Source organism: Monodelphis domestica, chromosome 6 (assembly GCF_027887165.1).
Source record: "Monodelphis domestica isolate mMonDom1 chromosome 6, mMonDom1.pri, whole genome shotgun sequence".
In the NCBI taxonomy this organism is placed as follows: domain Eukaryota; kingdom Metazoa; phylum Chordata; class Mammalia; order Didelphimorphia; family Didelphidae; genus Monodelphis; species Monodelphis domestica.
In genome coordinates, this window is record NC_077232.1 from 76,870,666 (window position 1) to 76,896,582 (window position 25,917).

At 36.5% G+C, this 25,917-nt stretch overlaps 1 protein-coding gene across 3 annotated transcripts in view; it reads left to right on the forward strand.

The window, feature by feature from the left end:
- Positions 1-25,917, forward strand: part of MAEA (macrophage erythroblast attacher, E3 ubiquitin ligase) — a 181,907-nt gene that overhangs the window by 120,878 nt on the left and 35,112 nt on the right. For 2 of the 3 annotated variants that reach the window (XM_016423369.2, XM_056803649.1), the window contains 3 exons: positions 5,829-5,951; positions 6,725-6,838; positions 10,961-11,037. In XM_016423369.2, the coding sequence (XP_016278855.1) occupies positions 5,829-5,951; positions 6,725-6,838; positions 10,961-11,037 (314 nt within the window). The remainder of the gene's footprint in view (positions 1-5,828; positions 5,952-6,724; positions 6,839-10,960; positions 11,038-25,917) is intronic. The other variant, XM_001365447.4, reaches the window with a different exon arrangement.

Genomic DNA, 25,917 nt, shown 5'->3' on the forward strand with positions numbered 1-25,917 from the left:
TTCATGGAGCATCATTGTCTTCCTCTCTAACACAAGGGGCTAGGATTAGGTGACACATGAGGCCACCTTTCTGACTAAGGACTGACAAGAGAATTAGGAGGTCCCCAAATGATCTTTTTTTTTTTTTAACTCTTCTGACTTAGCATCAATTCTAAGACAGAGGAATGACAAAGACTAAACAACTGGACTAAGTGACTCAGCTAGAAAGTATCTGAGGCCAGATTTGAATCTAGGTTCTCCTGACTCCAGATCTGATGCTCTCTCCACTGTGCTATCTAGCTGCCCCTCATGTGATTCATTTTTAATGAATACTATACTACAAATGCAATAAAATATTTTTCATCCATAGGCTACAGAAATCCTTTTATGTGTATGCCACATTAATGGTTTACTTTGACTGAGTGGTATCCAGTCATATGTTGTAAAAGACTTCTTAACCATTATAATACCAAGAAAAGTAACTACTCCCATATCCAAAATACTTTAAGGTTTGTAAAGCACTCCTTTACAATTACCATGTGAGTTCAATGCCATAGGTATCATTTATCCCCATTTTACAGATGAGGAAACTCAAACTCTAAAGCAGCCAGCTAACTAGTAAGTGCCCATGACAGACCTCAAATTTATGACTCCTGATTACAAAATTGTGTTTTTCCATTATTCTGGGGATCCATCTCCTAACCTACTTTATGCTATTAAAAAAACATGGATAAGAAGCCACCAAGTATAGTTTTGTAGTAACAGCATCTTATTTCTTAATTTGAATGTTTTCTTTAGTGTCTTGAAAAGTCAGGTAAGGCCTAAAGGCAGTTAAATGCCCACTGTGAATGTCAGTTAATGCTACAAAGAATAACTTATATAACTTTTAGTTTACAAAGCAGATGTGTAGCTTACAAAGCTTGAATTGATTGGTGATGCAAGATGTACACAAAAAAATGAAGCACAAGGATCTAAATCATAGTAGACACAGGGATACCTAGGTGCTTTCTCTTCAGTCTGGCATGACTATAATCTAGTCACATGGAAAATCAATATTAGAACAGAGATTCTGACCCAAGTCTGCAATTTCTGTTCTTTGATCTGGTCTTCCTACACAATGGCAGCCCTTAAGTGGCTGTATGGAAGAAGCAGATCATTTTAGTAAATAGAGCACCAGATTTGGAGTCAGGAAGGTCTGGAATTCATATCTTGGTCCTGGTTCTTACTAGCTGTGTGACCATGGGCAAATCACTTAAACTCTCTAGGCTTCAATTTACTTATCTGTGTAACAAAGGCTTCTAAAGCTCCTTCTAGCTCTAAACCTATAATCTATGTTAAAGCCTTCTTTAAGTATCTTTATATATACCTGGTGGTTCCTACAACAATACTGAGCATAACAGTAGGTATTGAGTAAATATTTATTGGATTGATGGATAAAATAGCACAGAGCTAGACAAGACCGTTCAGATACTGAAACTTAGTACAAGGATTCCTCATCAAATATAAATTCTATTCTTTACCATAAACATAATTGTTTTATGAATTATATGGCCTCTTTTGGGCATCATTTTTATATAAGGGACTGTGCTTAGTGATGTAGAAGATACTAAGAAATGTGACACTTCATTGAGTTTTCCACCTTGTGGGGGAGACAAGACAATGCATAAAACCAGACTTTGCCCTGATTATTAGTGATTTAAAAGTGATACCAGCAGTGACCAAGACAAGTCATCTAGCAGAGGCAGCAATTCTCAGGCTGAAATTAGGAAAGCCTTCACAAAAGACTTGATATAGGTTTCTAAAGATGGATGGAGCTGAGATAAATGAAAATGAGAGGGATGGACATCTTCATGGGTTGATGGTGTATGCAAAAGAAAAGAATTTGGGAGTGCCCTTCGCTGTGGGGCAGTGGCCAGCCCAGAGAATAATGTAGGCTGTAAGAGATTAGATCAAGCAAAAGATTTTGGAGTTTTTTTTTCTATCTTTAGGCAGTCTTGAAAATTTTGGAATGAGGGAATGATGTCAAAGCAGCATTTTAGAAAGATTAATTTGGTGATAAAGAGCAGGATGGATTGAAGGAGGAACACCAACTAGAGTCTTAAGATACTAGTTGGGAGACCATTGTAGCCCTCTGGAAATGAGGTGCTGGACAAAGTTTGTGGCAAAATGAATGAAAGAAATCATAAAAAAGAGATGTGATGAAAATAATGTCATTTCTTCCCTCACTCCCCACATTCAGTTTTATCCATTGCCAAGTCTTATCTATTCTATCTTAACCGCAACTCTCTTATATGCTCCTTTCTCTCCTCTGATACTTCTATCATCCTAATACAAATCCTCATCATGTCACTCTTTGGACTACAGTAATAATCTTGGTCTCAAGTATTCCCTACTCCAGTCCAGTACCCTGCTGTCCATATGCCTTCCTAAAGCACAAACCTGACTATATCATCTCCCTGCTCAGCGTATTCTAGACGTTCCCTATCACTTCAAGGATCAAAGAAAGAACTTCTGTTTGACATCTATTCTTTATAGACTTTACTAGTCTCTATACACCCATCACTCATTGATTCCAACCTCCTTGCTGTTCCTTACCTAATGCATTCCATTTCCTTATGTGTACATTTTCACTAGATTGACCCCAGGGCCTATCAGTTCTCTGTTATCTCTGACTCCTCAACTTCCTGGCTTCTTTCAGTCAATCAGCAAACATATATTAAATTCCAGGCACAGGCCAAGTACTGGGAATAAGCAGAAAGAAAGTCCAGAGTGCAACCTTCAGAGGAGTGAGACATGGTTAGCCTGGGTGCCATCTTTAAGTGGAGGCTCTAGAAAATGCCATCCAATCAGAAGGAGAAGCTAGTTGGACAGAGTATCCCTTTGGCATGTGAATTGCAGGACTGACAGCGTCAGAGGGAGGAGTTGGGATATTATAAGAGAAGCCCAGCATGCAGCCTAGAGAGGCCTAGCTAAGATTCCCCCAAATTTATCATGTCTGTATCTTATACCACATGGTCGTATATATACAAGTGGGGGCATCTCCCCCACTGTACTGTTCACTCCTTGAGAGCAGGATCTAACTCTGGCTTTATTTCTACCTCTACTACTTTGCACAATTCTTGGAATTTAGTAGGTGCTTAATAAACACATTCTTCTTGACCAACTTGCTGACTCTAGTGTTTGCCATATTATGGTAGAATTGAGATGATTTGGTCACTGTTTGGATATAGACTGCATGAAAGAGGTAAGATGATAACCAATTGGAAAGAAATGGGCAATTCTTTAAGAGAGAGATGGAAGAATTTGGAGTGGGGGCAGAATGAGATGTTGAATCTGGTTTTTAGCATATTGAGTTTCAGCTGGCAACATGGCATACAATTGAAATGATACAGTAAACAGTTAAAGGATTTTACATTGAATTGATAGAATATTGTCAAATTCTATGCAATTTTGTAGAATATTGGAGTCAAAGAATGTTCAAACCTATAAGTGACCATAGATGATGATACCCTATAACAAAGCATGATTTCTATGTCCTGCTGCTGTTAGCAATTGTAATGTATAAGATTTCCTAGCAAAAGTTTTATGGACTAAGCATAGGCCCAATGTCAAAGCTTAGAAAGAAGAATACAGAGACAAGTTTTAGGGATTGTAAGGGTTAAAATTATGGTTGAGACTGAATGTAATAATTATATTTGGTCGCTAAGGATTTTATTCATAAAATCCTAATGAAACACTCAAACTCAGCTGGAAATTTTATGGTTATTTAATTGATATAGTGGAAGAGATTAAGAAGAAGGAAGGGGCTAGTATTGGGCAGGAAGATTAGGAGATCTAGAAAGTAAGCGTTTTAGTGTGAAAGAGGAAAGAATCAGCCTGACCTCCAAAGGGGCTCAGCTAAGATGCCTGAACCTGAATCAACTCAAGGGCAAAACTCACCACCAACACTCCAAGATGTTGAAACTCCTAGCACACCGTCAATCAGAGGCCTCTCCAGGGCAAGAGGAAGAGAGAGGAAGTGACGTGCTTTATATGGACCATTTTACGTCACTTTCCTGCGTCTCATCTGTATCAATGATCGTTTAGCTTGACTTAGGACAGCCCAGGGATCTGTTTTTTCTGCACATGTCTGTTGAAGGCCATTTCCTCAGATAATTAAATCTTGAGTTTGATGCAGACCTTCCAAATCTTGTTAAACTAATAAGAGTGGAGAAATGTAGAGTTTCCAAGACCTGATTCTGTTATTCCAAGTATCTCCATTGTTACTGATCAGGAAATAGCTAAATCAGATCTTCTAAAGAATGGTCTGATTAGGGTGGGATAGTTTTAAAATTCACAGGATCATCAAGCCAACTGTGGAATGGAGTCTTAAATAATAATAATTGGGAGAAATTGGCTGAGTTGGAGACTGGGGGAACCAGATAATGCCTGAGATCATAGAGTTACATATTTTGAGCTAGCATAACCCTAGACTAAATTACAGCTAGTCCTATTTAGTCTAACACTCATTTTGCAAGTTAGGAAATCAAGACCTGGAGAGATTTGTGGGTGTTCTGCCAGACAAGTAGTAAGTAGAACTAGGATTTGAGCTCATCTCCTCTGACTAGATATCCTATATACTTTCCACAACCCATTGCTGCCTCCAAAAAGGTCTTGATTCTCCATTTTGAGAAACATCCAGGCTCTCTTCAACATGAAACTATCTCCCATGAAAACAAAAGTTCACATTTACTAGTTTTATTTGCCCTTTGGGCAAGAAGGATCCCATGGAAACATAACACTGCCCAAAGGTTAAAATTCCTATAAGCCACAGTTCACTTAGGGAAAAAAAAACAATAACAATAAAGATAATGCAGTGAGATTCTGTGTTCAATTATAATTATTTCTTAAATAATCACAGAACCTTTGCTGTTAAGGAGAGGTTTTTAAAAGATTAATTTATTGGATTTGTTTAGTAGGTCATTTTGCAAAGAAAACATTTGCATTCTATGTTAACAAGCATTTAATGCACATCTATTGACTTATCAAAAAGAGAAATTCATGAATATAATTCCTTCTATTTATTATCTTTGTAGTTACAGTGCCAGACATGGTATATAGTAGGTGCTTAATCAGCATTCCTTGATTCCCTGTTTATTCAGAGTGAAGTCATCTATTATCTGTACTCCTACTAAGAGAGAGAGTTATTCAGGCCATGGTAAAAATTTTGTCATCAGAGGTTAAATAAATTCATCCAGTAAAACATTGAGCAAGGAGTTAAGATCTGCCAAGTCTAGCGGAAATAAATGGTGAGTGCTGAGCATTGAGGCCATAGATGGAGGATAAACTAGCATCTCAGGAATTTGCTGTGTCCTCATGGATCATTCATTTCTCTTTTTTTCTTAACACGTTCCTCTTCTGTCAAACAAAATTCATGCTTGTATCCCCCTTGCGCAGGGTAAATGTGAGGAAAATAAGGGCAGTTAAAAGGCCCTACCAGCCTTGAATATTGTGAAACAGTGAAGTGAAATGATGAACTGACTTTGTCAGTCTCAAGCCTGAATTTACTTCTATGTTACCTTTCTTAAACCCCAGCAAAAAGAAAATAGAAAGACAATGCATGACCTTAATTAAATGTGTTCAAAACATTAATATAACAGATTCATGACTTAAAATAATTTCCCTCATCAAACTATTCAGTTTATTATTTTAAAAAAGATGTTTGTTACTACCTAGTGAAAAATGTTGATTAGGAATGGACTCCATATAATGTTCCAAACTCCACCTTTGTTTTCTTCTTGCTTCTGGGTATTTGGTTTTTTTTTTTTACTATTTTAGTGAGAATCCTTTCTTTCTTTCTTTCTTCTAAGGACTTGGTAAATATTGAGATGTTCTTGACAGCCAAAGAAGTGGAAGAATCTTTGGAAAGACAGGAGACCATGACTTGTTTGGCTTGGTGTCATGATAACAAATCAAGACTCAGGAAAATGAAGGTATGCCCATCTTTTATAAATCTTCACTTGATTTAAATAATACCCTTAGTTCCTATATATTGCAGCTGATACTATCTGAACTTGGAGAAAGAGGGTTATATTTGTGTGGACCAAATGTGTTTATATCTTTTTGGTTCAGCTTTTTTTTTTTTTTGGCAGTTAATCAAATCATACGAAATCACTCTCCCTATCTTTACTATGGCTTGAATAAATCTCAGGAGCACTGTTTATTCTAGGTGCATGAGGCTTTGTATAGAATGTTTACTATTATGTTGCAAACATGCTGTATGGCTTGTAAATAAGGCAGACTTTTAAAACACCTATGGAAAAAATGGTATTCTGAGCAGTCACGTTATACATAGCATATTTCTATGGTTTTCAAGTAGACTTAAATAATGAAATTAGAAAATGAATTTAAAATGTAATTGTCAAACCAAGAATACCAATTCTGTAGCCTTGTGGTAGTGAAGGTGCACTTTCTCCAGACCAGTAGTTGAAGATCAGGAACCATGATACACTTGCCATTTATGGTTAAACTCTAATATTGAAACTTGCTTTTTAAACATGTTGTCATTCTAGGGCTTGCAGAAATCTGCTTTTAACTGATATTAACCAAAATCCCTGCCTCCCTTGGAAAGGTTTTGTTCTTTGTTTTTTTTTGTTTTGTTTTGTTTTTGTTTTTAACTAAGTGCTTCTTTAACCCCCCAAATATTGTCTGAGCATTGTCTGAGTGCACTTATGACAAGGAGAGAGTGACATTCTCTGTCACTCAGGGCCGTCAAAACGAGAGCGAAATGAAGACGGGACGCAAAAGTAAATCGGCCAGTGATTCCCCTAGAGAGAATGATGATCTTGTTATGGAAACCCTAAAAGGAAAACCAGAATTGGTATGTAAATACTATCACATCCTTCTACAATTTGAAAAAAAAAAAAGACAAACCCTTGTGTCATGTTAGTATGTATAGAAACAATAAGAAATAGCAGATACATGAAGAACTTGATTTTTCAAGACTTTCATTTCTCATCACCCAGTTTACAGTATAAAAACCTGGAAGAGAAAAAGAAAATGTCCCTCCCCAAAACAAGTTATTTCTGCAAGCCCTAATTATCTATTAGCAAATTTTTGAAAAAGCAGAGTTGGGAGGGGAGAATTTCACGTGACTGCTTAGCCTATGGGAATTGACCTGTGCTCTTCTCATTGAAGCTGAGTATTTAAATCCCAAGGAGCTCCAGGAATGCCCAACATAGATATTTGCACTCAAAACTTTAGGGAAATTGTAAGCCAGCATAGGAATCAAGGTAAAGCTAGGGTTTTGGTTTGTAGATTTGTACCTCTTCTAAAATATAATTATTTTTAATTCTCAAAATTTCTTCATGTGAAAGGAGACCTTACAAAGCTCTAAACTATGAGATACTTAATAATAGCATGGTACAATGGGCAGAGCCTGGCTCTGTAATCAAAAGGACTTGTGTTCAAATTCTGCCTCTGGTGATTACAACCTGTCCGATGTTGGGCAAAGTATTTTCCCTCCCTGGCCATCAGTTTTCACATCTGTAAAATGAGAGTTTTGGACTGGATGGCCTCCAAGGTTCCTTCCAGCTCTAAATCTGCCATCCAGTGATTTCTGGAACTAAATGTGAATTCTAGAAAAACATAAAGCAGAGGTAAGATTTTATACTTCATGAAGGATATATCTAATCATAGACACAGAAAGGCCTTGTGCAAAATTTATTCATGATATTAGAATCATACAATTTTAGAATAGAAGGTGTGAATGTACGTTTATGTAGCCATAGAGGACAACCCTGCATTCACAATCATATATACATTCTAGGTATATGTGGAAGTTAGTTAATTTAAGGATTGGGTAAGTTGTTATAATTTAGGTAGGGGATAATTATTCAGAAACTGATGAATATAAACTTTAAGAAAAATTTTAACTATTAAATTAAGGTAATTTCCTATTCATTCTTTGAAATATGGGCCTTATTAAATGTCATAATTTTTGTCCTTTCTCATTTTTATATAATGTTCAATCCTGTGTCCGTTTTATTTAGCTTTAGGTGTTAGCTATAGCATATAATTGAGAAAGCGTAGGTATCTCTAACTAAAGACATTCAAAGAGAATAGAAGGGAATGTAGAACTGAGCAAAGAATATAATTCTTATAGGAGGTGGGCAGAGAGTGCCACCCAGTCCTATTCTCCAGACCCCCAACATATAAGATACCTCCTTAAACATGAGTACTTAACCCAAGAATGAAAATGACCATTGCCTTTCCAAATACTTGCCATAGTATCTTTCTATTACAGTAACTGAGCAGATGAGGCAGCATTACCATACTTTTGTTTAAATAGACGATTCACCTTTCAATACCTCCGGTCCTGGGTAGCTGTGGTATCCTGTGGTAGAAGAGGTAGCTAGCTAGCTTGTGTTTTATTGAAACAAGCATCTCTTGCAATCAGTTCTAAGGATAAGGACCATCATTGCTCAAAACAAGAATTCTATTCTTGGAGTCATTTCATGAGCACCCATTCCAGTGTATGTTTTTGTTTTAAATTATCAAAGAGTCACACTAAGTGTATAACAGTCCAAAGACATGGAGTAGAAACTGGGCTTTTTTTCTTTTTGCAAGAGGGCCTTTTGGTTTTCTCCTTCATTCCATTCGAAGGCCACAAGTGGGCTCTAGTGTCCAGCACACAGTGGGTGTTGTATTACTGCTGCTGATTGGTAGAACTTACTGTAGGAAAATCCAGAAATGAAATCCATTGTACAAATAATACTATGGCTGATAGATTTTGAAAATGGAGATCATGTATTTTTCTCCCACCCTGGAAATCAATTTGAAACCAGTATGATTGGGGAAATTGTTCAGAAATTAGTCAGGAAACAGACACACAAAGCTAAAATTGAAAAGCAAACAGACACTCAGTTGATCTGAGATTTTCTCTCCCTCTCTCTCTCTATCTCTCCTCTCTCTTCTCTCCCTATCCCCCATAGAGTGCCTTGAAATTCTAAAATTATTACACTTCAGAAAAATAAATCATGTTGTAGGTCACAATGTGCAAAAGCATATGAGCCACAAATGTACCAGGCCAACAGTATACCTTTCACATTCTCTCAGAAGTCCTCAACCTATTTGAGGTTTCTAGTCCTAAACGTGGACCAGTGGCTAAATAGGTGCCAACAAGGAAGTTACTAATCAGATTGTTATCAAGATCCCAGGAATGGGGCCAAAGGCTTCAAATGAAGCTATTGGAGAACTCTGCATTTATTGAATGGTCTACATTCAATAAATAAATACCTAATTTTATGCAGACTTTATCCATTTAACTTGTTGAAGCATCAACCTCCTTTAACTAGAGCATGTAAAATAAAGGATTTGCCTTTATATTGTTATGGCTTACTCCTTTCCCTTCCTTCTCCCCTATACACTAAAGATTTTACTTGTAATTTATTAGAGACATAGCAAGACATTGAAGAAAAGTCAGCATCTCAGTCCTTTTTCATTCTATTAAAATCTAGAAGCCAGTTTTCTCTTTACAATGGCTTTTGAAGCTATAATATGGAATTTTATGTTGTTTTTCATAAGAGTAAAGTTGGTAAGCTATTAATAAATATTTTATAATATTAAAATTTAAGTTCAGTCTTCATAATTTATTTTTGAGTGATCTCTCGCATTTTAACATATATTGAATTTGAGCATCCTAGACCTCTAGAGAAATGGCATGATTTAAGGAAAAAATTCCTTTTTTACACTCCTGTGTTGTGATGTGAACATATTTGAACTCCAAAAGTCAAATTAGTTGAAGGGCAGATTATACTGACTTAATTGAATATGATCTACAGTATATGCTTTGATTCCTCCTTTGGGATACTGAAATTGTTTGAGTTACTAAAACCAAGCAGTTATTTTTTTTTACTTTCTATTGATTACTTCTTTAAAAGCCCAAAATCTTAGGAATTTCTATTGATGTCATTTGAGGTACTTCAAAAAGTAGCACATACATATAAAGAAAGAATGAATAAGACTACTTTTAAAAATTAAAGGAAGAAAAATGTTTCATTGAGTGATGAAAAACATTTAGGGATTATTTCCCATTTTATTTTTTAAGACTTTTTAAAATAATGGATTATAATATAAAATTGCTGCTTTGGTATTTGTTTTCAGCAGGTTATATTTCAAACATTTTGTGACCTAATGATGAATTACTTTTAAAGAAATAATTGTTCATATCATTATACCTTAAAAGGAATTCTTTGAAAAGTAAAAAAGACTTAAGGTTCGGGGTTCTTATGGAGGGATGGGTGGGTGTTTGTTGAAATACTTACAATTTTTAGTTTATTTCCTGGAATTTCTTTTTTGTAGGAATTGGAACAGAATTTTTCTGCCATTTTTCATTTTCTGGAGTTGAGGGAAAAAATTCCTTGTTAAATAAATGCAAACCTCCAAATTAAAAAACTGCCTTTTCTCGTTAGTCATATTAATGATAGCACAGCCACATGAATGTGCTAAGCACAGCTGAGTAGCCAGTGCCTGAACTATTCCCTCTAATTCTTGGTCATACTAAGACATCAAGGAATCCTGCTCCTTTGCTTTAATAGCCTCATTAATAAATTGCCTTTCTACCACAAATGGAATGTTTGTAGCCCAGAGCTATCCTTGCCCACTCCTCTAACTCCCCCTACCCTCTGCTTTCTTACTTCTATAAGGAAGAGAAAGCCATTGATTCCTCTAAGGAGTTGGTCAATTTGTTATATTGCTTACCTTACCATATAGGAAAAGTAAATAGATATTTTTATTTGAATTTTTGGCCAATATTCTAAGAATTCATGTTCTAAAATAATAAATGGCCTTCTTTTCATACAAATACACAGAAGATTTAGCTCATAGTGTGTGAATGTCTGTGGGAGATGTATATATGTTCTTTTATGTGGATTTGGGATTTGGCTGTCATCAAAGCACATAATATGCAGTATGTAAGCTCTTGTCTTATCTTTAATCTCAGAGCTGTCTGGAGTTCAGCCTCAGGATTCAGGAGTTCATTGAACTCATTCGACAGAATAAGAGACTGGATGCTGTGAGGTATGGAATTAAGATATTTAAAAGAACCTTTCTTAATAATATTGTGATCCTTAAAATATTGTTATTGCCAGGACTTGTAAAAAAAAAAAAGATTCTTCCTGGCTCATTTACTGCAATAGAGTTTCTAATAATCTGCAGCTACTATGTGGAGACACTTCCTAGTAGTGGCATAAATGGGTAATTGCACTGATTGACATTGCTGCACTTCCCTTTTTCCCTCAGTTATGCCCAATTGATATCAAGAATTATGGAAGCGCTAAGGAAAATGATTGCTTTCCTCATTGTCTCTTCTCCCTTCCCCAACCCCTAATGTCCCAATGTCTCACACAAGTATTGTGAGTCTAGTAAAAGTGAAGAGGCAGTAGGGTCTCTAGATAACTAGACTCTTCTTCAGACTAAGGCAAGCTTTAATATGGCCATTATTTGAAGAGCAACAGCAATAATTACAGAGAGAAAAAGAAAAGAAAGAAGAGATGGCTGATATTTCTTTTTAGATAGAATAGACTCATAGACTGGTTTAATCCTGTCTTTCAAATGAATGTTGGGGTCTTGCAAATTATGTATGCAACCTAAATGTCCAAAGTGTTAACTGTAGACAGTGTACAGTAGTGATATGATAAGCTATTTTAAAAAGGCATGTTATTATTTCAAACTATTCTTTTATAAAAGCAAATTAGGTAATCTCATATACTATTTGTCATTTTGTATTTTGGAAGAAGTAGTTTACTGACTTGTATTTAGAGTTATTTCATCAATACCTAATAGGAAGTTAGTGCTTTATAAATGTTAAATAATGGTTATCCCAGAGTTGTTGGGGAAAATATAACCTATATCAATACCTAAGGAATTTTACAAATAATTGGTATACACATTATACAGAAATCTCATAGTTGCATATCCATGTTTTCAACATTTATCAGTAGTTCTACCTTGGTGTAGCTAACTCTTCCCCTGATAGAGTAACAGGTAGCAGTTGTCAAGAAATGTAGAAGATGAGGAAAACTGGAGATATTCAAAGCCTTAAATGAGTGATCCCCAAAGGTGGGTGTGGATCTACTAGAATATACAAAGAAAATATTAGAACGAAGAAAAAGGGTAGGACAGCCATGCCATTCAGCTGTATGTAGCCACCACTTCCCTCTGCTGTTCTCCTTTTCCTGTCTGTGCTCTGTGCTGTCTTACCTACCTACTTGAATTCCTTCCCAAGTGGGTTAGCAGCCATACTCTTATCTTTTCTGAGCCCAGCCTTGCAATTCAGCATCCCTGTCCTCCTTCCTTTCATCTCCACTGTGGCAATCAGTCATCCAGAATTTAAGTACCTACTATATGGGCAGGTGGCAGTAATTCCCCAGCCCATAACCCACCCACCCCTCAGAAAAAGAGAGAGAGGGGGGCATGGCTTAGACATCTAATCTGAGGGATTCTGTACTTTTTGACATATCTTTAAATATTTTTTACTTCACCTTCATCTTTTAAAAAAATATTATGTTTATTTGAAAATGTACATATTAGAATAGTGATGCATATTTCAGTATATAAATATATACAGGTTTATATATGCATATATATTGGCTATATGTGCTCAAAAATATCTTAGTAATAGGGATACATGATCAAAGAAGTTTAAAAACCACTGTTTTAGAAAATATGAGCCCTGTTCAACTAAATATCTCTTTCCCCTTTCCCCAACAGATGAGCCCAATGACTCCTCTGAAAAGATTACCAAGATATATAATTGCCATGTTTTTCAATTTTGACTCAGGTTTAGCTATATAAAAGAATATCATGACGTTTACATTTTTTATTTTCTTATAATTAGACTAAAATTAATTCACAGCATCTTATAGTTAGAAATAATTTCAGTAGGCATCTAACCTAACCCATACTTGAACAAGTAAACCCTTATATAGCATCCTTTATAAGTAGTCAGTCTTTTTAGATGACCTCCATTGATGTGGAACTGATACTTCTCAAAATATCTCCTTCTGTTTTTCCTAAAATGGAACTGAAATATTTAACTTTCAACAGTTTTATCTATTGTACCTAATTCTGCCCTTTCAGAGTAATCAGAATAAATCTAACCACTCTTCCATATGGCAGTGCATTCTTTACTTTAATTGCCTCCCCCAACATGCAGTCTGGTCCTCTTAAAAAGTGAACATCTCCAGTTCCTCATATGTCTTCTTTGCCTTTTTCTGGATATGCCCTTACTCAAATCAGTGGCAGCAATGGAACACAGAACTCTAGGTATTACCTAACCAGAGAAGAGATTAGTGAAACTAACACCTTTTTCTTTCTAGACTATTCCTTTATTACCAAGATCATATTAGCTATTGACTACATATCATATTGCTGACCTTTGGATCTGTTTACAACTGAGCTTAAAAACATACTACCTAAAGTAAAATATTTATAAAACTTCATTTTAATTACTAATGCTAAGTCATTTTAAAGTACAGCTGATGCTCACAACTATCATAACATTTTCCATTTCAGTCATGCTTCAAGATGTATAGTGTGCCTTTCCCACAAAAGGCAGTACAATTCCCTAACAGGCAGTATAATTTTTTTAATCTTCATTTTACAGATTCCCAAAGATTAAATAGATTAGGTTCCTATATATTTTCAGAAGTCTCCTCAAAGAAAAATATCACCTATGTTTCCCCAATTTTGCTTCTTTTTGGTTCCTGTTCAAATAATTAAAAAAATTTTTTTTTGCCCAAGATGAAGACATTATAAGAAAGTTATGGTCCCAACTTCCTACCATTTTAGATTCATATTTACCAGAACTCTCTTGTGTCAAGCACAGGACTAAGAATATTTTTAAAAATCTATCTACGTTTTATAGGTTAAAAGTTAAACTAATATAAATTAAGTGGCATAAGGAGATCAAAAAAGCCAAGAAAGCATCTTAGTAAACATCTGACAACCATATAGAAATAGATGATTGCCCAATACAAGTTTAGAATATAATCTGTAAAGTCTTACAAAAGATAATGGATGATTATGAGCAGTATCATCTCTTTAAGCAATGAGAAGCATTAAAGGGAAGAGAAAGAAAGCTTGACAAGATATTCACCTAAACACAAAAATGAAAATGATGAGAACTAATCATTTATTAAACTCTTACTATGTGCCAGGAAGTAGTCCAAGCTCTGAGGTGCATATACTAGCAAGAAAGACAGTCTCTGTCCTCACGTAGCATATAGTCTAATGGAAAATGTTGGCATATAATGGGATGCTAATAAAAAGGCAGAGAAAAGTGTATGTATATATGTGTGGGGGGGGGGGGGTATGATTTTTAAATGCCTGGGAAGCAATGTGCAGACTTGGCTTTATGTAGAATATAAGACAAATGCTCACCTCTCAGCACCAAGGACCAAAGAGTAGATTCCAGATTGTTCTGATGGGAAGGGGTTAAGAATTATGGCTGGAATAGAGATTTTGTAATACCTACATAGTTGAAGGACTAAAAACAAAAGTAAAACGAGATGGGGTGGAGGGGAGACAATTTCAACAAACTTTAATCTGTGTTGAGAATTGTAGAACCACCACACTAAGACTCTGACAATCAGTCCATGGAGTGCCTGGGGAGGAGGAGAAATTCCACTAGAAAAGACAAAGACAGAAAAAGCAGCCAGACTGGACCGTGGTATCATGTGGGTGGGTTAGGGTTACTTTTTCCCACTCTTTGGGCCTTAATTTCTTCCTCTGAAAAATAAAGAGATTGGATTAGGTGATCTCCAAGGTTTGTTCCAACTTTAACTTGTAAAACCTTTAATCCAGCATTGATGTTCTGACTTCTGCTCCCTTCATTTCTTAAGTCAGGCTCCATTAGAGTGGTCACTGAAATAACACCTGATGAAAAAAATGATTGATGAAGAAGGGGATCAGGAAAAACCTCTTGAAGAAGGCAGAACCTGAACCAGCTTTCAGTGTAGCTGGAGAAGGAAGCAAAGCCATTCAGAAAAATCAGTCGATAAATACTTAAGTACTATTATGAGCCAGACCTTGTGCTAAGTGCTAGAAGGTGGACATAAGATGAAAGCAGATTAAAACTACAGTGTTGATGAGCTCTTTGAGTTAGGCCTCGTATATTTGAAAATGACTTATGTAAAAATATTCACTTTTTACTTCAAGGAGAAATAAAGTTTCCATTTTCAGTAAGTGAACATAACACATCATTACCTAGACTGAATGAGAACTTTAGCTCAATTCATTAAGAGATGGAAAAGTAACTGAGAGATTAGAGCTGAAGCTGAAAATGGAGAGAGATAGAGACAGAGAAACAGAAAATTACACAGATAGGGAAAGACAGAAAAAAAGGGAAATTGGCTAACTGACATTTCTGCAATTCTCAAACAAGTGCACTTCCACCATCTTTGATTCACTGAATATGTGTTCTAAATCAGTGTGTTCTTTTAGCATTATGTTGCATCAGCCCATCAGATACCATCTTTGTGGTCAGTAACTTTTTTCTTTAATAGTAAAGTCATTCCCATTAGGGTTTTAGTTATCTTTCTAAAATAAGAAGAGAGCCCAAGTGTGTTTTTTATTGTTGTTGCTGAGGCATTTGACTTGAATTGGGGATGGGAGGAGATGTAGGTGTTCACACCTCAAAAAATACCCTATGCTTCTCAGCTGTTATGAAAAAGTTTTTTCATCCTTATCTGTTTGGGACTTACTCTTGGATATGCTATAAACATCTTTTAAGGACTGGTGCTATTTTGCTGTGTCGATTCATTGCCTTCTAATGCCTTTCTCCTTTGCAAAAGTCCTCTTTCCTTCTGAAGATAAGAATGCTTTCTCTAGCTGTCTCTCAAGACAGTGTGACTTCTTTATTAAAGCCATACCTAGGAAAGAGGATTGAAAGAGTAGTGATGACGTAGATGGTAAGCTATGCAGAAAAAAATGCTTCAGAAGTAAAATATGCCCCTTGCTCTGAGCAAAGTAGATATGAATGTTATGTATGTGTGTATGCATGCATATATATATATATACATGTATATATGTGCTTATGTGTAACAATGTGTACATTGAGTAATTGAATAGTTTCTATGTTTAAGTTCCTATGTTTAAAAAATCTTATAAGAGGAGAATTTTGTAAAAATAATTTGTATTTTTAGTACCATAAAGCCTGTTCTCATTATTTTCTAGATTTTTGACCAAAAATATCTGATAATGCTATCTCTACACACATAATAATAAATGCATAAAATTAAAATTGACTTTCATTGAACCAATTCATGAAATTATAGGGAGAGTTTGAAAGAACCTGGAATTATCTAGGCCAATACCCTCAATTCACTGTTAAGGGGGAAAAAATTGAGGTTCAGAAAGACTGGGACTATGCCAAGTTGAAGTAACAAGGACAAGATTGAAATCCAGGTCATTGCTGTCTCAATTTAGTCTTCTTTTCCCCACCTATCCCTGCCTTGAGTATGACAGGTATGCCATTATTTAGATTAAATGGTTGATGAAGTTCAGGAAATGAACCTGGTGAAGCTAGCACTGTAGAGGAACATAACAGTGAGTCATCCTCTGTACTAGTTCTGTGGCAATACAAGTCAGGTCTGGCTATAACTGATTTATGCCCATGGACTGAACATCCATTTTGCTCTTGCTAACATATGAAGAAAGCCAAAGCTTAGTACCTCTGTGTTCCCCACAACAAATAAGAAAACTAGTTTTAAAATATCTTGATTGAATCTTAAGCCAGTGATGAATGAAACAACCAAGAGCATGGAAAGGGTCAGAAATTAAAGAAAAGGACTTCTGGGTAAATATAGCAACAGTATAGACCAAGACTATTCCTCTCCTCACCACCTACCAATATAGATTCACAAAGATTAACCTTGGATTAGGGAAGAAAACCATGACAGACAATTGCAAAAAAGCAGAAATAATAAATGCAACCTTTTCAGATTATAATGCAATAAACATAATAATTAGTAAGGGTGCATGGAGAAGCAAATCAAATTAATTGGAAATTAAGTTATATGATTCTCCAAAATCTGTTAATGAACAAATCATAGAAATAATAAATTCATTGAAGAAAATGATGAGACACCCTTTCAAAATCTGAGATGCAGCCAAAGCAGTACTCGGGGAAATTTATATCCTTGAGTTCATATATCAACAAATTGGGGAAGGCAGAAGTCAACGCACTGGACATGCAAATCAAAAAACTTGAAAGTGAACAAATTAAAATGCCCAGATGAAAATTAAATTAGAGATCCTAAAAATTATAGGAGAAATTAATAAAAATCAAAAGTCAAAGAACCATTGAAATAATAAATAAGACTAGAAACTGGTATTTTGGCAAAACAAATAAAATAGACAAATTATTGGTCAATCTCTTAAAAAAGTGCTATACAAATGAAAGCTAGACAGCCCCCATTGCATACCTGGTAGTTTTCAAGGTAGTTCACTGTATAAGCTTTCGTGGAACATTTCCAGCAGAAATACATGCTAGAATTTTTAAGTGATCATTTTTTTCCTTGAAAGTTAATAGTCACAAATGGATCATAGTAATTCATCAAATGAGGTCAGAGATATTGTCAAAAAGGGGATAGTTTGCAAATTCCACCTAATCCTGGAACAGAAACAAATAGAATAAAATGTTAGCTGTTATTTTCTCTTTAACCCTACCTATGTCACTTCACATCCAATTGCCTTAATTTCCTCATCACAGCTCACATTTATATGTTATTTTAGGGTCTGTCAGATATTCTGTGAGTCTCTTAAAGCAGAGGTGCTAGTGAGTAAATGGGAGAGTGAGAGGTGTAAAACCCTTTCAAATTAGAAGATCAAAATTCCAGATTTGAATTACTTTTCACTGCTATGGGGATATTACCTGAAAAGATTTAAACATGGTGCTATTGTGGACCCAGTTAGAAAAGCTAAAGATTTTTTGAGCACTTTCACTTCAGAGAGGAAAAAGAATAGGTGAGTCAGATCTGGGTTGGTTGTGATCATTCTGTGTCTGTATAAAAGGGACACTTGAAATGGGATATTTAATTTAGTGATACCAATTGTCCATTTTTTACTTTTCTGAAAAGTCTCTATACTAAGTACTTGGCTAAGAATTATCTAAAGTATCTAAAATTAGAATAGAAATATCTTAAAATTAAAACTTTTTCATTTACCCAAGTGCTATTTATCTCTATTGATACTTTAGTTATTTCATTTACTTCTACCAGTTGAAAGAAAGCTACAGGTTTTTGTTTGTTTGTTTGTTTGTTTTGGCCTATCCTGTGCTTTTGACATAGTGATCCATTGATTCTATAGCACAAACTATTAAGTATTTCTTCACTAGTTTCATTGTCCCAAATGAAATAACCTTTCAGAAATATAGTGATTCATGTAATAAACATCTAAAAAATATTTTTTCATGACCACACATTGCTTGAAAAGTTAGATTACAGTTTAGCAAGAGAAAGAGAAGAGGAATAACTGTTGGGGGTGTTTTTGGCCAGGTATATAAATTTCCCATTGATGTTAGCCAATCTAGATCTCCTGTTTTTTATTAGCTTGCTTGTGTTAAGTGCCTGCAGCAGGATTCATTCAGAATTGTGTCCATGGTGCAATAAATAGGTCAGGCATCCATTAAGAAGCAGAGAAAGAGGCTGTTTACCAAGTAGTTTCCTGTATGAGTGGAACTGGGAGAGCTGACATTTTTGTGGAAACACAGCTGGTGTTTTAATAAGTTTGAAAGCCCTGCTTACTGCCTACTGAGAAGCTCCAAAGTAACATGTTGCTTTTAGGCTACAATCGATGTGAGCTTTAAAAATATATATCTTATTTAATAACAATGTTTAAATAAATATCTGATGCTTTTAAAAGCATGATGTGTGCTTATTGAGTGGCTTCAACGGTTTTCAAGGGAAGCTTTGGAAGTACAACCTTTAAGAATTTACAAAAATTATGTGTTTATTTTTAACGTTGTGATACAAACAAACAATACATGAAAACTCAGTTGACATTGATGTCCCCTATAATTCACATCTGGTCAACTCTTCTTTCATTGTCTCTTTTGCTGTCAGTTTAGCTTAAGCTCTGGATGGGCTTAGCAAACTGGAAAGACATCAAGTGTAGACTTGCTACATACATGTCTTGTGTCTTAGTATGCACCCAAATGAATCTACAAAGGCTCATTGCCAGATGGTTTGTCCCTACAAAATGGATCATTTGGAGCCAGCATACTCATAAAAGTAGCCTACGTAGAATATATAGGGCCTTAAATCTGTGTCATTGGAGAATCTGAACACAACAATGAAATCATAGATCTTTGGCATCAGTCACTCATTTTTTAAAAAAAAGAAAGCAATGACAAAAATAGTTCTTGTTGCCAAATCATCATCTATCTCCTTCCCATTAAACACATGTTATTCTGTTCTGGTGTAACATCTCTTTATATTCTTTTTCTTGGTGTTTTCATTTGCTCCTGGGGTTTTTCCTTACCCACTTTTACTTTACATTAAAATCTATGCAGCCCTAGTTTCTCTACCAAGCTTCCACATTACCAGCTGCCTGGTACTTGCAACTAGGTTTCCCCCATCAGCAATACAGATTCAACCAGTTAGTACTGTCCTTTTAATCACCCAGATTCAAATTCTTGAAGTTCTATTTGGTGTCTTTCCTATGTTCAGTCATCAGTTGTCAATTTTATGTTAACAACCTCTCTAATGAGATAATGTACATAAAGAACTTTGCCTGTTTTAAAGCACCATATAAATGTTGTCTGCCTCATGATATCTCTACATACACAATTCCTATCCTAGTTTAGGCCCACATCATCTAATTGTTCATCCTGTTTTGGGGGCCCTCTGTCTTTAATCTATTTCACATCTGCCAAATTAGTTCATTAGCCTTTTATTGCTTCAAATTCCATCATGGCATTTAAAGCCCCACCCCCGCCCCCACCCTCCGTCTGCTTCCTACCTTTCCAAATCTGTTTTCATATTTTATCTCCATTTTGTACGTTAAGACCTAGCCAAATAAACATACTAACCATTCCTAAAACTTAGCATTCCATCTTTGGCACCTTTCTTTGCCTTTGCACAGACTATCCCCTGGGCCTCGAATATACTCTCTCTTCATCTCTCCCTCTTAGAATCCTTATCTTCCTTCATGCTTAGATCAGATGCCTCTTACAGATTTATCTCTCCTTATCCCAATCCCTAAAACAGGTTTTAGCCTCTCTTTCCATAATGGCTTGATCAATAGCCTTTCTAGGAGCATTACTAGTTTTTATACATAATATCCAGAAAACTACAAAGGACCCATCAGGAGCCCTCAGAACCCAGGGAGGCCAGGACCCCTCCCCACTTAGAGAGCAGGGTCTTTTGAAAGAACAGAAAACTCAAGGGGCCAGCAAAGGGGTTGCTCCAAAGGGCATTCCTTGAAAGCAACCTGGGCCAGTCCCCGGGCATTCAACACAGATTGTGGAGGAGGAGGTTTTTTGCTTCAGGGCTCATTTGGCCTAAACCAGCTGAACCTAATCCCATCAGGAGCCCTCAGAGCCCAGGGAGGCCACAACCCCTCCCCCCTTAGAGAGCAGGGTCTTCTGAAAAAACAGAAACCTAGAGGTGGAGTCAAGATGGCAGCCTAGAAGGAGCATAGATAGACCTGGCAGCCTGGCCAGAGCTTTGGAGATCCTCCATATTTCCTCCAGCCATCCAGGAAGTTTAAAACTCAAAGCAAACCCAGCCCAACCAAGCTGAACTCAATCCCATCAAAAGTCTCCAAAACACAGGGAAGCCCAGGCTCCCCACCCATCCTCACTGACTGCTGGACTTTAAGCTAATCAAAATCCTCCAGAGGACAGGGAAGCCCAAACCCCCAACAACCCTCCCCCACAGACTACACCAAGAGATCTTCTGTTAAAGCTCCAAGAGGGGAGACTGATAGAAGTCCCAAAAAAAACAAAAAAAAATGAGAGGAACAAGTGTACAGACAAATATGGGGAGTAAAGAAGGGGTGAATTTGAGCAAACAGAAAAAGAAGATAGAAACTACAATATTTAGCTACTACTCAGCAAATGGAACAGAGGGGGAGAGATCAGCAAATGATAAACCAGAAATCCCAACAAATTGGATACAGGCTGTGGAAGAACTCAAAACACAACTAAGAGAGGCTGAAGACAATTGGGAAAAGAACTTAAAAATTAAGATAAGTCATCTGGAAACAGAGGCACTTGAACTAAAAAGAGAAAATAGTGTCTTGAAAGCCAAAATCAACCAGCTGGAAAATGGGGCAAAGGAGATGAAAGACGACAAAGAGGATGAAAGACGATCTTCAAAGAAAATCAGACCAGAAGGAAAAGGATGACCAAAAAGCCAGAGATGAAATCCAATCTTTAAGAACCAGAATAAAACAACTAGAATCAAGTGACCTCACAAGGCAGCAGGACACTATAAGACAAAACAAAAAGAATGAAAAAATTGAGGAAAATGTGAAGCATCTCATTCACAAAACAGATGATTTAGAAAATCATTCAAGAAGAGACAATTTAAGAATAATTGGACTACCAGAAGACCACAACAAAAGAAAAAGCTTGGACATAATACTAGAGGAAATTATCCAGGAAAACTGTCCCAAGATCCTAGAACAAGAGAGGAAAGTGGAGATTGAAAGAATCCACAGATCACCCCCTGTATTTAATCCCCAACTGACAACACCAAGAAATGTTATAGCCAAATTCAAAAACTACAAAGAAGTTGAGCTCAATACTATTAAAAATTTTAAAGCTTGGTGGTGGTAGGGAATGATAGAGGACTAAATCTGACAAAAATAAAATATCTACAATGACCTTCTGTCCAGTGGCACTATATTTGGTGCTACTGAAGTTACAAAGACAAAATTTAGATGTTTAACTCCCAAAAGCATTTATTTTACTTTGAGAAAAGGCATAAAACATGTACAGACAGGAATAGGTTTAAAAACAAAAACAAAAAAAAAAAACAAAAAACAACTGTAAACCCAGAAGATTTTAACTTTTCTGGCCATTCCCAATCACTTGACCTGGGAGAGAGAGTATACAGAGTGTGTGCCTATTGCTGACCCATATTTCTCAGATGACTATGTTGGCTCTGTTAAGAACAAAAGGAAAATTCAAGAAGACCTAATTTGCCTACTACCAAAGAGTATGAAGAGGAAAGGCACTCACACAGAATCGAAGGTGATGAATCTTGCCTGTAGAAAGAAGACTGCCTTTCAGACTTTCTAGTCCAATCCCTTTCCCCCTCATTTTACAGAAATAGTAATTTACCCAAGGCCACACAGTAATATTCCGTAACAGGCAGAGCTATAACCTGAGTCTTCTGATTCCAGGTACACAAAGCTTCTTCTTTTCAAGAGAAAAACTTTGCCATTTCTCAATAACTTTTTCAACTTCTTCTTCTTTTTACTTCCCCAACCAAAGCAAATCATCCAGATACAGGAGCTAGGGAGCATATATCTCTCATCTGCATTTCCTGCCCCTGGTCCCACCTTAACTTTCCATCCTCATTGGATATTACTTCTTCCCACACTCTACATTCCAGCTATGCCCACTGATGACACTCTCATCATCTCTGCCTTTGCACATCCCACCATGCCTAGAATGTACTCCCCTCCTTAGCTGTACTTCATAAAACTCCTCTCTTCCTTTAAGATGGCAGCTCAGGCACCATTTTCTAAGAAAACCTTTCCTAATGACCTCAATAACCAGCGTCCTTACTTCCAACTACTTTGTATATATTCATATTTATTACACTTATATTTGTTTTATATAGCTTTTTTATATTTTTTTTGTCTCCCCCATAGATCGATGCTAATCCTCTTCCAAACAGAGATTGTTTTATTCTTTGTACTTTATCTCCAGCACCTTGTGCAGTATCTGGTACATAGTAGGCACTTGTAAATGCATATTAGGGCCAGCTTGGTGACTTGGTAGATAGAGAACCAGGCCTGAAGAGAGAAGGTCTTGGGTTGAAATATGGCCTCAGATACTTCCTTTGTTACCCTGGGCAAGTTACTTAACCCTAGTTCCTGTAAGAATTAAAATAATATTTCTACCCAGATATATATTTCATGAAGTTTATTGGAAAGGGTAGACAACTACTCCTCTAAGTAACCTGACCACATGGTGCCTAGCCCACCAGTCCTTTCTCTCCTCTCCTCTCTCACCTGCCTGCTCTGTCTCTTTTCCATTCTCCCTTTCAATTCTCCAGAGGTTCTCCCTTGTACAGAATGTACACAAGACACAACCCTAGTGCAACTGTGGTATGTCAGGAATGTTTGATAGGCAGGTAAAGCTCCTCAGGAGAGGGAGGGTATAAACTTCCTTGACACATTACCTAGCCCTTACTGTTCATCTGCCTAGAACCAGTATTTCATATCAGTTCTAAGACAGAAGGTAAGGTTGGGGGTTTTTTAATGAATAAATGATTATTCATTTATTGATTAAAGTGAAGCAGTATAATAAGGGAAGATTCACACATGATAGGGCCTCTTTCCTTCTCCAGCCCCTGCCCATTTTTAAACAGTTATCTTATGAGAAGATATTCTGAATCTTATCATCTGCCCACCTCATTTTACAGGCAGAGAAACTGGCCCTCAGTTATAAATACTTTTCTTCTAGGTAATACATAATCAGACCTGACCTGGTTTTGAACTCAGGGCTATTTTAGTTTTACCACATTTCTTCTTTCTTTTATGTAGCAAATTTATTCACTCTTCTGTTAAGATTCATTGACATAGTGTTAAACAAGCAGATTCTTTTGAATCCCCCAATACCATTTCTACCCCTTAGAAGAATACCATTTCTCCTTAACCTTCAGCTATAATTAGAAATATTTGAGGGTTTTAAGAGTTTCTCAGAAAGAGCTCATTATGCCAGACCTCCCAAGCAGTCTGTTGATAGTTGCAATTCACAGATACAGACATCAGGTATTTGAGGACCCAGGTTACTCAATCTTGTCAAGAAAATGTGTCTAACAAGCACATGAAGAAGTGTTCTACATCTCTTATAATCAGAGAGATGCAAATCAAAACAACTCTGAGGTATCACCTCACACCTAGCAGATTGGCTAACATAACAGCAAAGGAAAGTAATGAATGCTGGAGGGGATGTGGCAAAGTAGGGACATTAATTCATTGCTGGTGGAGTTGTGAACTGATCCAACCATTCTGGAGGGCAATTTGGAACTATGCCCAAAGGGCGACAAAAGAATATCTACCCTTTGATCCAGCCATAGCACTGCTGGGTCTGTACCCCAAAGAGATAATGGACACAAAGACTTGTACAAAAATATTCATAGCTGCGCTCTTTGTGGTGGCCCAAAACTGGAAAACGAGGGGATGCCCATCAATTGGGGAATGGCTGAACAAACTGTGGTATATGTTGGTGATGGAATACTATTGTGCTCAAAGGAATAATAAAGTGGAGAAGTTCCATGGAGACTGGAACAACCTCCAGGAAGTGATGCAGAGCGAGAGGAGCAGAACCAGGAGAACATTGTACACAGAGACTAATACACTGTGGTATAATCGAACGTAATGGACTTCTCCATTAGTGGCGGTGTAATGTCCCTGAACAATCTGCAGGGATCTAGGAAAAAAAAACACCATTCATAAGCAAAGGATAAACTATGGGAGTGGAAACACTGAGAAAAAGCAACTGCCTGAATACAGAGGTTGAGGGGACATGACAGAGGATAGACTTTAAATGAACACTCTAATGCAAATACTATCAACAAAGCAATGGGTTCAAATCAAGAAAACATCTAATGCCCAGTGGACTTATGCGTCGGCTATGGGGGGTGGGGGGGAGGAAAAGAAAATGATCTATGTCTTTAACGAATAATGCTTGGAAATGATCAAATAAAATATATTTAAAAAAAAAAAAGAAAGAAAATGTGTCATACATGTTCACATATTAGCAGTTGAACATTCCCATTGTCCTTTGGAGCCCTCAGAGAGAAACAGAACCTCTGTATCAGACAACTAGCTGACCTCCCGATTAGAGTAAAAAGAAAGAGCTCTCCATTGTCCCCAGTGTCATTGATGTCTGCTTTTGAGTACAGAGCAATTGGATCAGTATAGTAAAGTAACGAAGAATAGGTATAGAAGAGGCTGGTAAGAACCACCTAACTTTAAACCCCAGCAGGTTAGCATACATCTCCCAAATTTCTGGAAGATAGAATCTCCCAGAAATGAGGGACAGCAAAAATCAATTTTCCATTTATAGTTGTGACAACTGTAAGCAATCCTAATTCTGTTTGAAATGCCATTTCTAATAATAGCTTCTTAGCTCTTCAAGGACCTATAATTTTATTGGCACAGGTGTCCTATTCACTGATGCAGATTCTAATTCTCTTATGAGTACAATCTTTCATTATTATAGCTAAAACATCCATCTCCTTTCATTTGTGTGGCCAACCTAGGGGTGACAACTTACCCAAATTTAGCCAGTTTGCTCCTTGAGTAGCCTTTTGTCATCTGGCCCATACTCAGAGTCTTTGTACTTCATATATAAAAGATTTGCCAGAGCATCATTAATCTAGAATTATCTCCACCACACAGTAAGGTTTTGGGGTAGGATTTTAATGAAAGATATAGATAGATAGATAGATAGATAGATAGATAGATAGATAGATAGATAGATAGATAGATAGATAGATAGATAGATAGATAGATAAATGTGTGTGTGTGTGTATATATATATATATATACTTAGAAACTTACAAAGCATTTTAGTCCCAAGTATCCTGAGAAGCATAGTTAATATAAGCATCGTGTTATAGATGAGGAAACTTAAGGGTCAGGGAGGCTAAATTACTCGCCTTCATCCACAGTGCTAGGAAATGGAGAGCTGGGATTTGAATCTAGACCATA